The sequence below is a fragment of the Mytilus trossulus genome, chromosome 11, assembly GCF_036588685.1.
Source record: "Mytilus trossulus isolate FHL-02 chromosome 11, PNRI_Mtr1.1.1.hap1, whole genome shotgun sequence".
In the NCBI taxonomy this organism is placed as follows: domain Eukaryota; kingdom Metazoa; phylum Mollusca; class Bivalvia; order Mytilida; family Mytilidae; genus Mytilus; species Mytilus trossulus.
Genome location: NC_086383.1, coordinates 42,885,304 through 42,900,660, shown reverse-complemented (window position 1 = coordinate 42,900,660; position 15,357 = coordinate 42,885,304). Strand labels below are relative to the sequence as shown.

The window sequence follows — 15,357 nt, the reverse complement described above, 5'->3', positions numbered from 1 at the left end:
TTCAACACGAAGACTTGTCTCCCTTCAAACAGCATTGCACATATATGTTTGGAATATGTTAGTAACAAAAAAATACCTTTTTTATTTTTGTTCTGAACTGACCGGGATCAAATTATCACCCTCGTGGTTCCAAGGATTTATGATGCAGTTACTTAATATTAAGTTCAACCGGAGATATGTTGTGGTCTGAAATGATGTCTAAGTGATCTATCAGTCTGAATGTTATATTTCACATTCTCTTATCAAACGATTCCGTAGATATAAACAGTAGTCGCTGTACGACGGATTAATTGGATAGCCATGAGGTTATTAGCGCTGAATGTGCTTCTAGCTGTTAATCTAGCGTATGCTTTCAAACCAGAGATACGATTTTTTACGTCAGATGGCGTCAGCTTTATTCTAAAAGGCAAGTCCATCTTTATTCGTACATGTTATTGTTAAAACCAAATTGGATAGTTGTCTCATTGACAACCATACCACATCTTCTTATTTTTATATTTAATGAAATTGCATGTATTCTTTAAATCTCTAAATCACTTTAGGCTTTGACCCAATTAAAATTAGATCGAAAATGCATAACCCAAAAGTTTAGGATAATTTGATACATCGAAAATGTTAAACAAATCGCTTTCATTAAATTAACCCCGTGTTTATACATCTAAGGCCGTGTTCACACCAAAAGCCATGTACAGTAAACATGTTTACATTTAGTTTACCGTAATGCACACTGGTTTCACATTACATTTGTTCACATCTATACACCTTGTTTAGCTACCTGTACATAAGATTTGTTCACACTTGTAAACTATGTGTCATTTAAATGTTCATTACGTAGAACCGAATGCAAATTATTCGGACAATTTTTCTAGCAGTAAGGGAACGGCCATTTGACTTCAAAATGAGGGGGGATGGAAATATTCCGATCCCCAATTTGATAAAAAAGAATCTGGTCATACAGATGATAAAAAAAGAATCTGAATCAAGAGTTTCCCCATACATTATAGTGTTAAATATTGAATAAAAGTATTTGATCACCAGCATCGAAAAAAAACCGGAATAAATATTACGCGCGAAAAAAAATCTTTCTCTGATAAAAAAAAAAAAAAAAACACCTCCCCCTTTTTTTGAGTTAAGTGGTTGTTACTTTATGAAAGCCATTTTTATAATTTGCAGTAGTTTTAATATACTAGTAACGTGCTTACAGCCGAAAAAAAGATTGAGATATTAGGGATCATTACATTTTTATCTTTTCTGTTTGTTTCAAATGGTATTTCTTCTTCAAGGAGTATTTGGTAAAGGAAATTGGTAAGGTTTTTTTTTTATTTTGAGTGCTATTTAACGGATCTGAGATACTAGACAAACATACCATTTACCTCACACTTTTTTAGTCATGCATTTATGCATGAATCGTTGTTTGAGTAAAGACCAGTGGCAAATATTTCTGCGAACGTCAAGTCGATTCGGGAAGACCTTTTCAAATGAATTCGGCAGCAACTATTTATTTCATTTTGGGGGGGGGGGGGGGGGGGGGAGGGGGTGCGTGGGCTATAGATTTTTTCAGGACAAATTTTGGTGACAAGTCGAAATCAATTTTAGCATTATATATATAGTGGCAGCTGAGGGTGAAACATACAATTTTTTTTCAGGGCCAAAAACTGGAAACATTTTTTTTTCCAAAACAAAATCCATAGCCCCACCCCTCGTGCCTTTATGTTTTATACTCAACTATAATAGGCTCCACCGAAAATCAATTGATTGCTGCCTTATGGGTTCAGCAATGATGCTGCTTTGAGTCTTGATCAGGGGTTAATAAATCACGTTATTTTTTTTTAACAAAATTTAAACAACAATTTCTGTAAAGAACTATACTAATAATTATCAAAAATATCAACTTTACTCAAAAAAAGTTTCCTCCTTAAAAATATACACGGTAAAACGAATGTCCTAAATGCCTAGTTTTGTGTACACTTAACCTACACAAGGCCTACATTGACTATCGACTGTGTGTAGATAAAACATGATTTAAACTACATGTAAACATTGAGTTTTATCAATGGGAACGCAACTGTGTTTAGTTTACGTGTGAGTTACACTAACACAACACCGAATTTAGGTCAATGTGAACACGGCCTAAGTTACATTTCGAAAACTGCTGTGTTTTAGAAATGTTATGCTACCTTCCCGGGCACTATTCCCCCCTTTCAATTTTTTAAAGGGGTTCGTGTTTATTTACAGTTCACTTGTATAGTTATGTGCGTCAGTGTGTGTGGTATCTATCGGCATCAGTCGTGTCAATATCAATCAATTGAAAACTGTTTTTCATTTTACATTTTCACTTCCATACGAATGGTGGTGTGATGGCCAATGAGACAGCAATCTGTAAATACAAATTTTAACAAGTTCAGGTCACTATACGACATTCAAAATTCAGTAGCCAAATCCATACCGTATAGTAAGCCTTATCTTTGAAGTTCTTCCTACATGTAGTTAAGGTCAACATTGTCTGAGACTTAAAGAAAGATATATAATAGTTGGGGACATGTACAGGTTGATGAATTCATGTTGACTATCAATACAATCTCATATAAACTAATTTAATTCAATTAAATTGATATATTTTTGTAGATGAGCCTTTGTTGTCCAATTTAAAGATTGAAGTCCAAACAGAAGGGCAACAATTTTACGAAAAATATGCACAGCGCATAGGTAAGTTACAATGTAAATATAACGACACGACATGTGCCAAGGATAGTAAAATAGCGTAAGATGACATACATTGTGTATGCTTGAGGTACCCAAATAGGAACGATGAACTTACGGATTTGCAATCTAATGTTCAGTGATTGTCGTCTGTTAATGTGTGTTTAATGTATGTAAGGCTGGGATTACACGCATGCGTTATTGTTTGTTTAAAATCGCGAAAAGATATAGGGTGTTTATATGTCAGTTTTCAAGAATGAGATGTGATAAGGATATTTGATATGCTGATGGCTCATACATGTAGGTACTTGTGGACCGATAACACATTATCGCCTTTTGTTTTTAGATAAAGTGTGGAAAGTGTAGTACTTGAAATATTGTTCGCTATCTTCCCAATTTATTCATCTTGACGTGTTAAGTCTGACAAAGCAAGTACTGAGTATGACTTGGTACTGTATAAATAACATGTCATGCATTTTCCTGTATAAAATATAGCATTCACAGTTTGTCCATATGTAAAATTTTCAGATGACGGAGTATGGGAACTATCATTCACAGAACTGAATGTTAACTCTGGCGAAGATTTGCGATACAGAATAACGGCTTATTATAAAGACGATACACAAGTCACAGAATGGAAGACTCGTAAGTTCATGCAAAATGAAAGTCGAGAGTATAAACAACAAACAATCATAAAGATTGTATTAACCCCCATCTGCATCTTCCATAAAAATATCTGGAATTTCAGAACTGAATCTAGGCAAGGGACAATTGAGAGTATAGTATATAAGAAAGAAAAACACACTGGAATTCAAAATTGATATTAAAATATGATCATTTGATCGAGAATATATTAAGCTAAAAATATTGATAGGTTATAGAATTCCTGTACGAGATATTCGATATAACAAAAAATGGCGGGGGAAATCTAACTTAGACGTTATTCTTATAAAAGCTTAACAAGTCATACGAAAGAAAGAATGGTGTTAAGGGGCATTTTTTTTACCCTGTTCCGTATGAAAACACGTGCGAGACAGAACATCTTACTTAACCTGATTTATGACTACATCGTTTCCTTTTAAAACCATGATCACTAGCCAAGTGTTACGATCCACTCCCTCCTCGCCACTTGCCCAGCAAAGATACCATTATTACTTAATAATGACATCTTTGCTGGGCAAGTGGCGAGGAGGGGAGTGGATCGTAACCTAATAATGATATCTTTGCTGGGCAGGTGGCGAGAAGGGGAGTGGAGCGTAACCCTTGGCTAATGAAGATGGTTAATAAAGACCTTGTGTGTTTCCCTAAATGTGTTGTTTTGTGTCACTGTTCCTTTAATGCAAACCACCAATTTGGTTTGTGGTATGACAAATGTTGAATAAATTAAGATTACACCATTGAATGTTTCAGACAGTTTGGAATCATTACGGCCTGTAAGAAGCATGACGAGAGCTGTTGTGTTTAGAGACGATTTTAACTCATTTAACAAAAATGATTATAAAATAGATTGTACCGCATGGGGCGGCGGAGTAAGTATTCACTACACATTCATCGGAGTTTCAAAGTAAAACAGAATATAACGCATGCGGGTCGTATAGGGAATGGAAGGTTACCATAGAGAACGGAAACAAGGATTGTGTCAATGAGTTACCAATACGACCAAAGAGCAAAGACATAAACAGTCTGAAACTACTAATGGGTCTCAAATGCAGCAACAAAACCTCGCACATGGAGGTGGGCTTCTGCTTACCCTTAAATGATAATACTAGTATTCAGTGAAATGGTCACCACACTTAACGCTGAAAGATTCAAGCGAATCAAAATTGATATGTTTTTCATACATTGAGAATAAATTGTAAACTAAGAATTATACAGTGACTGGTGACTGTTCCTCGTCCGACTTTATTGTCAAAAAGTTGAAAACAGGAGGACAAAAATATTTGTCTTCCTTTATTGCTGTTATATTCATCTCAACATACCCTATTTAAGTGCGATAAATATGGCTATTTATAGCAAAGCAAATATGAATAAAATGAAACTCACTCAGCACCAGTTTTACCAAAATAAAAAAAGAGTCTAGATGCCTGTTTTCTCAATCCTGTTCTTGACCCATGTTAGCAATATTGTTTTAAACGCATGCTGATAACAGTTACTATTTTTGCAAGTACTGTACGTCGTGTTTGCAATATTTACATCAAAAGGCTTGATTCAATTCAGGAGCCAGTAATTCAGTGGTTGTCGTTTGTTTATGTGTTACATATTTGTTTTTCGTTCATTTTTTTACATAAATAAGGCCGTTAGTTTTATCGCTTGAATTGTTTTACATTGTCTTATCGGGGCCTTTTATGGCTGACTATTTGCGGTATGGGATTTGCTCATTGTTGAAGGCTGTACGTTGACCTATAATTGTTAATGTTTATGTCATTTTGGTCTTTTGTGGATAGTTGTCTCATTGACAATCATACCACATCTTATTTTTTATATTGATATCAGATTTTGAAACACAGCAACGGTCTTAGATTATGTTAGAAAGTTCAGTAAGTAGATTTCTGTAATAACACAAAACCCAAGGTTCACAGCTAAAACATTTAGTTTTCGTTTTCACAACACCAATGCACTTCTTTTGTTGCAGAACGGAGAATTCCAGGTTTACGTACCCGAAGATGCCAATTTGTTTACCAGAGACGGGAATTTTTTCTTGAAGCCAGTAAGTTAGTTTTGGTATTCAATTAACATTGATCTTCTTTTAACATTGAACATATGGGAATTTTTTATTAAAACTCATCTGAAAATTGTTCAATACTAATTAGGATTGTATACAAACTTCGAACAGAGTTTAATACTTTTTTTATTGCATGAATATTCATTTTTGGTGATTATTTTCCAATGTAGATTTTTATATTGCACACTTAACTCCGAAACATATAAATAAACTAAATTTGAAAAAAAATACAGGCCTAAAAAAAGATTAGAGGCTACTGAATTAGTACAGGACTAAAAAAAAATTATGATATCTCAACCCAACCCCCTGAGTCTCTAGCCAATGTAAAATTTATCTATAACTATTTTTAATAACTTCATCCGTGTATAAACTGTTTAATTATTTGGAAATAAAGTCTTATACCACTGTTTACTTTGAGGAGGCTCGCGGGTATAAGATTTTCCGAAAAAAAATAAACTTTAATTTTTCATTACAAATTTTATTTACTACCTTAAGTAGTTGTTACTTTATCATATGATTCAAAAATCATTCCAAAAAATCAATTCGTGTTGGCCCCAGGTGACTTTAAAATGTTGATATCACTGAAAAAGCTCCAAATTATCTCCCTTTGGTTAAAATATGCCATTTTTGGCATTAAAATTGAAATATCTTTTTTAACTCATCGGTGACCTATATTTTTTATTGTTGTTTTCAAATAAGCTGTACATAAACTAAATAATTGTAAAATTTAAGCGATTTCTGTAATTAAGTTCTTTTTTTATTTCGATATTACCGATATTTCTCCTATTAGTTCAACAGAAAAAAAGGACATTAACAAAAATGTATGCTTCTTTCGAAGGCAGATAGTGAGCGTAAATGAACGGTGACCCCATTTTTTTATTTCATTTTTCTATTAAGAATAAGATAAAGTTCGTTTATAGAAAAATATAGGGAAATCCTATATTAAATAAAAAAAAAATGATTTAGACCCGCGAGCCCCCTTAACAGAGATAATGATTTCATTGATATTTATTTCAGACACTTACAGTTGACCACAAAGATTTTGACACTAACAGATTATTCCATGGACGAATGAACCTTAAAGGTAAGGGGAATTTACGTATCAAACGACGTTTGAAATCTATGAATATATATATGAAAAAAAATGTGCTTATTTGGATGGAGAGTTGTCTCATTGACACTCACACCACATCTCCCTATATCTATGAATGCCAATGAGACAACTCTCCACAAGAGACCAAATGAGACAGAAATAATTGGACACCGTACGGGCTTCAACAACAATGAACAAAGGCCAAACCGCATAGTCAGCTTTAAACGGCCCCGAAATGACAATGTAAAACAATTCAAACGAGAAAACTAACGGCCTTATCTAGTATGTATAAAAAGTGAACGAAAAACAAATATGTAACACATAAACAAACAACAACCACTGAATTACAGGCTCCTGACTTGAGACCGGCACATACATGTACATATAACACCAGCGTAGGGAAGCAGGGTCGATCTCATTCCTGGTTCAAAGTTTGCAAGTCTACATGTAAAATAGTCAACACTTCTTAGTATGAATATGAGAGAAGTTCATTTTTAGTACATAAATATAACCACAATATCATGGATGTCTTTAAACAGTTTAATTCGACGCAGACCAATGACACTATGTAACCTCGGGGAAAGCCCACCCTTCCCCTGATATTTATATTTTGCTTTCTATTTTCCAAATAATTTAGACTAATACATTATTGTATCAAGTCTCTTTTGTTTATGTTTCTCCTCACATGTTTCATTCTGATATATGACACAATTATGTCTATGTAGGGGCTGATAGAAAGAAAAAGTCTACATGTAAAATAGTAAGCATTTCTTAGTGTGAATATGAGGGAAGTTCATTTTAAGAAAAAAACGTTCGGCTGATAACAGGTCGTATTACATCCAAATTTAAAATTATTCTCATTCACTGTTTAAGTACATGTAACTGTTATAATTCAATGTTTTCCATTTTATCGTTAACAGAAATGTACGGTTATTGTACGATGGGTGATAACTGGGGATGTGACAAATCAGCAGTGAATGGCAATGTACTCAATCCAATCATGTCAGGAAAAGTTACAACAAACGCAGTTATAACATACGGAACTGTAACGGTTAGAGCTATCATTCCGAAAGGAGACTGGTTGTGGCCAGGTATTTGAATATATATTTTTTTTTATTTGATTGGAATGTTTTTGTTGGATTTTGGTGACAGGCAAACCATTTATTTTATATGCATAATTGAGAATGGAAATGGGTAATGTGTCAAAGAAACAGAAAAAAGTAGAAGGCCACCATGTTCATGTAACAACTTCGGGTTGATGAACGAACTGAAGAAAGTTGTAGTTTTTAACAATCTAAACCATGATGGTTTGTGTACAACTTATTCTATAATAATTGATCTAATGATTGAAAAAAAGAAGAAAATATGGTATGATTGCCAATGAAACAAGCCCAGTGACAACATGATATAGAAGTTATAGCATATTGGTCACATTACAGACTTCAACAGTAGGAAATGTAAAGAGGCTAAAAAATGAACAAATTTACATCAAATTCAAACGAGAAAAATATCGGTGTGATGTATGAACAAACAATAAATGAAAAACAAGTATGATATGCATTAACGTACAACAACCACTATATTAAAAACTCATGCCTTGTAAGTCTGTTCAGGCTGTCCATTTTAACAAGTGAAATAACATATTTAGAATTATTTATGATTCAAAGTGAATAAATAAATGTTCACAAATTTCTTTCTATTCTAAGTTACGTAATTGTACAAATAAAGCATTCATAATCATAACACATGATTCAAATTTAGCATGTTACATGGTTTTTGTACATGCACTGCAGTTTGGTAGACTGATGCTTAAATCAAATATATACGAATAAAAGTTATTTACCCTAATGCATTCCATTTTGTTTCTGCATATTGAAATATTGAATAATTTGCAAACCAATACAAAATCTTATTTAAAGAAATTGTGTGTCATGAGACGATCTTGTTTCTTTCAAAGCAATATGGATGTTGCCACGTGACTGGCATTATGGTGGATGGCCTCGTTCTGGGGAAATTGATATCATGGAATCGCGTGGTAAGGTTATTTTTATGTAAAGAGTTATGGAATATTCTATATATAGTCTGTGTGAATTAAATATGACGTAGGGTGCAAGTATTAACGAGACAACGTAATTTTTGAAGACGCATAGATTTATATATTCTATCTTTAAAAAGATTACTTAATTTGTCACTACTTTTATTTGAAAATTATTAAACTGATTAATCTAAATAATATAACTGCAGGAAACCAGAAGGCTGTGTGCGGCGGTAACGATCACGGTGTTGGAGAGGTATCATCCACACTTCACTGGGGTCCTTCATCAAACCACAATGCTTACGGGAAAACGCATGGAGAACGGTTGGTAACATTATTTTAATCTTATTTTTGTCTATCAGCTCATATAGAATCATATGCAAAACAGTGTGGCTGTGTCCATTGATTGACGTCCTAAATTATCCCATTGACTGAGATAGATTATGTGAACGTTTGTCTGTAACGACCATTTTGTACTTGTTAAAGACACTTAAACTGTGGGGTTACCAAAGGTTCTCAATACCTAAATAAAGTATTTCGAAAAATTTATCACGAATAACACGATGTTATGATTTATATCAATAATATAAATCAAAACATAAAGGTTATTCCTGATTATTTTTTTTCGGATTATTTCATTATTAAAGGCGTTTAAGAACCTTTGGTGACCCTACAGTTTAAATTCTATAATAAGTAAGTAGTGAGCAGTGTCGTTACAGACAAACGTTCACCTAATCTGTCCCTGTCAATGGGATAATTTAGGTCGTCAATCAATGGCCAGGACCACACTGTTTTGAATATGATTCTATTTTAATCTTATTTTGTCTATCAGCTCATATATATAATTTTGTCATGTGACCATGAAGTCATCAACCTTTTGCAATAATTTAAATGGAATTGAGAATTAAATTATAAGCAATGACTGTAATATTTTTTCGTTCTATTCGAAATAACATAAACAATGTGGTGCACACTTTAAAATAACCCGCTGTGAGGGTTATTCAGTATGCACCACATTTTAAATAAGAGCCCAACCTTTGTTGAGGACCAATAAGTGGCATTGGGCTGTTTTCTGCCCTTTGTTGAGGTTGCTGTCTCTTTGGCATATTCTCCATTTTAATTCTCAATTGTATTTGTTTGACCAGGGACAAGCATGATGGCGGAGATTGGCATGGCTGGCATACATATAAGTTGGAATGGGATGCAAACCATATAAGGTAACTTAAAGTACCTATTATACATGTATTGTTGACTTGCTAGTCTTTCTTAGTTTGATGGTACATTGTAAGTATTTAACAAATTTTGAAAATTTGATGACAGTAAAAATGAGATCTGAAATCTTTATCAAATTTAGAGGGCTATTAATTTAATGCGACAATGTTATATTCAAACTCATAAGTCGAAAACAAGCTGGCAACACCTTGACGAGAAAAAAAAGACAGAGAAATAAAGACCAAAATTTCCACTAATCTAAGTTTTAATAGCGATCTCTAGATTTCTCATTTTGATATTGGGTGCCTCTCTAACTGCCGCCTTCCAACAATTCAGTGAAAATTTCCACCCGAACCGTTTAAAATTATCGGATTTAAATACGCCAGTTTTATTCAATTTGAATGGTTCTGTCACGTAAAATGTTACATGTTATGTATTTCATCGTCCGACTTATTGAATACAGTTATTTTGAACTCAAACCTTTGTACAGAAGAGTCAATGTTATTACATGTATATTAGCATCAAATGTTGAATTTAGTATCTGTTGTCACAAAACTAAACGTTACTTTGCTCGTTTGAATTGTTTTACATTTGTCATATTTTGGGACCATTTATAGCTGCATACATGTATGTTGTATAGATTGTACGCTTTTGTGAAGGCCATGCTGTGGGTGACCTATCGCCATTAATTTATGTTTTATTTTGTTCCTTGTGGATATTATATTTGTCTCAATGACCTTATTCTTCCATTCATTAGGTATTATCATTCCTTTTATATATAGGTCAATATCTTCTGATTTCTAGATTGCCTAATATTTTAAAAGGTTGACTATATGTTATGGATGGAAGTGTTAGGTCGTCAAACCAGTACTTGATTGATGACCTAGATTTCAGATCATACGAGATAAGAAAACGTTTGTCAAAATGATTAGTCCACTATAATCTAAACAATTTAGTGCAAACTATTATTGTGATCTTACATTGTAATAAGCAGTCATAAACATATCAGTTTTGTATATTTGATCAATTATAACGGATTTATATGTTTTGAACAAATTCGATATGAGTCATTGCCATAACTGCATGATCAATTGTTGTTTTCTTAATTAACGTTCAGGAGCAAACATTTCATGAATGTTCAGGACGAGCAAGGTCATAAACAGAAGAAATATATTAACTTTAAATAAGAAATCTTGACGTCAATCATCAAACCATCTAGATTACTGAAAATTTCAAAACCTTTTGAAAAGGACTCGAAATGATCGTCTTGATCCAGAACAGAATCCAAAACTGGATCAGCTTGAAATCTCCTGATTAATATACCAGCTAAGACATAGACAGCATGATTGACAAAACCCTAGAAAGTGTCTTATTCAAAGATATATTTATATTGAACTGTTCTTCGGGTGGATCTCTGCCTATTCATGTACTTTAGTATATAATTTGTAAAAAAATGTGTAAAATGCACAATGGATCAATGATGTCAAGTTCACATACATGTATAACAGTTTATACATTTGTAACACCACAGTGACATCAAAAGTTACATTTCTACCCTAGATTGTTTGGACTATTTTAGCCTATAAATTAATCAATTAAAATAAACATTCACGTTTGAATGGTTTTACACTAGTAATTTTGGGGCCCTTTATAGCTTGTTGTTCGGTGTGAGCCAAGGCACCGTGTTGAAGACCGTACTTTAACCTATAATAGTTTACTTTTAAATTTTTATTTGGATGGAGAGTTGTCTCATTGGCACTCACACCACATCTTCCTATATCTATTATGTTTGGGCCTACTATTTTTTTTTTTTTTTTAGGCGTTGAATTATTTATAAAACCAAGGACGTCCAACCGGGACAAAGATTCGTGTGTCGCGGTTTATCGTTTAAATATCGCAAATTGTCCTTTTGTCAAACATAGGGAATACCTGAAAACTGAATTCGTATGTTTTGTAAGAGACTTTCAGATAATGATATGTATTCTAAAACACTGTTTTTGAAGTTTAATTTAGTTGATAAATGAAAAATTAGAATCGCTTAGTATATACATGTACATAACTTGCATAAATAATACTGAATGATTATAGATCAATTGCATGTAACTAACTAATGGGTGTTATCCTCTCTTTCACAAAGACTAAATGTGGTGTTTTTTTATTTATCAGAACAACTGTTGATGGCCACGAAGTATTGAAAGTAAATACGCCATCTGGTGGATTCTGGAACTGGGGAGGATTTAGTGGTCATAACATCTGGGCAAGCGGAGGCAGGAATGCACCTTTTGATCAACCGGTAAGTTTATATACGCTTGTAATTCTACAAATATACTAATATGCTGTATGATGCGTTTCAAAGTGGTAATTATCTACATGATTTTAACGTTTACTTTTTATCGTAAATACCTTATTTTTTGTCGGTGACTGCGATATAATACTATAGGTTGAATTTGTATTATTATAGATTAAATAAATACATGTACGTCATCATTCTTAGATCTTCGATAATATGAAACTATTATGGCACTGGCTACGGTTACATGGAAATGTAACAATAATAAAAATGTTATTGTTACATTGGAGACTATTTGCTGGAATGCAAAGTTGGGTAAGGAACTGATTAATTACGAATGTAACAATAAGTATTGAGGCTACGGTTATATTGCGTTATTATTACATGAAAAAACGGCAATGTACGATGGGACTATTAATATGTACTATATAATAAAAGTTGAAAACATTTATTTTATATTTACAATACATACAATTATTATGATGCAATTTCTTGATCTATTTTTATTCACAATGACAGTTTCTACATATCCAGTAAGTGGTTTTTGGAGCATTTTAAAGCCCGATACAGTTTTTTTTTTATTAAACCTCTCCAAACAATATTTGTATATAGGTGTATAGATTTAAAAAAAGGAAAAAAGGTACCTTTGGTTTCAGCTCCATCTGATTTTGAAACGAAATTACGTCCTCCATGGATACATGTATACAGAAGTTCACAGTTAGCAAACTTTGCTTTCGATTTATCATTTTTTCAGAACTGCGTTTGTATAGTTGTATCAAGTGTATGAAATTTGTGTCCTATTATTAAATCAAATTCGTTTCAAACCAATCCAAAGTTTTAAATTTTTCACCCAAAACTAAATTGGTAATAGGAATCTCCTCATCCTTTGTTCAAAGTAAAATGACAGTTATGAGTGTAGGTTAAATACCGAGAAAAGGACACTTTTCTCACCCTGACTCGGTTCCCAACAACAAACGATTGACCCATAATTTTCGCCTTTGACACTACTTATCTGAAGTAAAATTGAGAATGGAAATGGGTAATGTGTCAACTTAAAAGCGACAACAACCCGACTATAGAGTAGACAACAACCGAAGGCCACAATGGGTCTTCAATGTAGCGAGAAACTCCAGCACCCGGAGGCGTCCTTCAGCAAGCCCCTTAACAAATATGTATACTAGTTCAGTGATAATGGACGCTACGCTAAAGTCCAAATTATACACAAGAAACTAAAATTAAAAATCATACAAGACTAACAAAGGCCAGAGGCTCCTGACTTGGGACAGTATCTTTAAGAACATCAAAACCATTAATACATAAAACTATTCAAACACAATTTGTTGAATAATAATATTTATTATGTGTCATTATTACAAGTATGATTTGGTAAATATGAAAGAATTAAGCAACAAAACTATAGAAGATTTAAATTTGATAAATCCAGTGTATATTGCTGTTTTTCATGTAACAATAACGCAATGTAACCGTAGCCTCAATCATTATTGTTACATTCGTAATTAATCGGTTCCTTACCCAACTTTGCATTCCGGCAATTAGTCTCCAATGTAACAATAATATTTTTATTATTGTTACATTTCCATGTAACCGTAGCCAGTGCCAACTATTATTTGACAAGGTAAATATGTTCGTTTTAGACTTTTAAATATTTTTAATATTCTTTCTTGAATCACCTGAAACAATATATAATAATTTTGCTCCTAAAATCAAAAAAGATTTGGTTAATATTATCTTCTATTATGATAACTACATGTAGATACCTACACAAATAACAGGAAATGTTTGTTCTCCTAAATAGATATAGGAAGATGTGGTGTGAGTGCCAATGAGACAACTCTCCATCCAAATAACAATTTAAAAAGTAAACCATTATAGGTTAAAGTACGGCCTTCAACAAGCACATAATGAAAATATGCATAAAGATTTTCCACGGGTTCTTTATCAATCATCAAACAGTTTTTTATTAAATCTTAAGGACATCACATTTATTTTAAAGTATAATTCCATTTCAGTTCCATTTGATATTAAATGTAGCTGTCGGCGGGGGATTTTTCTCGTCTGGATGTCAGTATGACCACACGAGACCATGGAGCAATTCGTCTCCAAGGAAGGAAAGAGAATTCTGGGATCATCGTGGAGACTGGTTGTCAACATGGCATGGGGATAACTCTGCAATGCAAATAGACTACATCGAAATGGTTCAGGCTTAATTACATGTGTGATGTATTTGCAATAATAAATCTAAATGTGTTTTGTACTTTTCTTACCATTCATAAAAGCAGAGTTCGTTTTTGATTTTTCAAATTTCCACCAAATACTTTTTTTGTTTTAATGAACATCAATTATGCGATTTGGGGCATGATCAATTATTTCCCATGTTGGTCGAACGGTTGAAAAATATAATGCTATATTTTGATTCTTATAATTGATAATCAGGATTGCTGTCATCAGGAAATTGTTATTAAGTACATACGGAACAAACATTATGTCTAGTTTCTCCAGCATGCTGAGGATCATGAAGACCTTTAATGGTGTAGGAATTATAAATGCGGACAAGACCTGATGTCATGGTTTTGTAATATTTCAAATTGCAGGAGGTTTATTATTTTGTACTCTGTTTTGGCTGCCTTTAAGAAACTTTGACACATGAAGGCTGCCATGAATTTCAACGGACAATAGAATCGTCATTATCAGGAGAATCGTCATTATCAGGAGAACTGGGACATGATAGTACTGTTCATGAATAAGTTAAAGTACATGTGCATGTACATGTAACACTTTGTTAATGTTGTTCTTAATTTGAATACATAGTCGGAGGCGTTTTTCTTGATTTACCCTCACTTGAAACGCTCAAAACTTAAACAACGAGGCCAAGAGTGTATAAACAATCGGTTTATTATTATGCTGGTAGGCTCAGAGTTTGGGTATGAGTGAAATACCTACCTTTCGGAGTGTTGTCCCGTGATCATCTGGCGTTTCAAACAAACAGCACATTTATGTCGGTTAAATACAAGTATGGTTTTCTGTATATCTATTTTATGAGATCTTCATTTTCTCGTTTTTCATACTAAAATTTTGAACAAACTGGTATTAACGAGATATTTGAAACGATTTTAAACAAATCGCTCGTATTAATGTTCCAAACAAAAAAGTTAAATTTGAAAAGTCAAAAAGCAAAATTATCGGACATGAAGCAAAAGCGGACAAAAAGCAAATTGCGGACAAAAAGCACCGTATCACCTCATTAACTTTAGAAAAAGCACACGAAAGTATGTTTTTATTCGATA

At 33.1% G+C, this 15,357-nt stretch overlaps 1 protein-coding gene across 1 annotated transcript; it reads left to right on the top strand.

Annotated features, from left to right (window-relative positions):
• The first annotated feature begins 265 nt into the window (after positions 1 to 265).
• On the top strand, positions 266 to 14,291 carry LOC134690379 (beta-1,3-glucan-binding protein-like). Its single transcript, XM_063550355.1, has 12 exons — positions 266 to 406; positions 2,626 to 2,706; positions 3,229 to 3,345; positions 4,111 to 4,229; positions 5,333 to 5,407; positions 6,440 to 6,506; positions 7,436 to 7,606; positions 8,473 to 8,550; positions 8,760 to 8,874; positions 9,696 to 9,767; positions 11,929 to 12,055; positions 14,083 to 14,291. The coding sequence occupies exons 1-12, from the start codon at positions 301 to 303 to the stop codon at positions 14,278 to 14,280; spliced, it is 1,326 nt and encodes a 441-aa protein (XP_063406425.1). The 5' UTR covers positions 266 to 300; the 3' UTR covers positions 14,281 to 14,291.
• Positions 14,292 to 15,357: the final 1,066 nt, after the last annotated feature.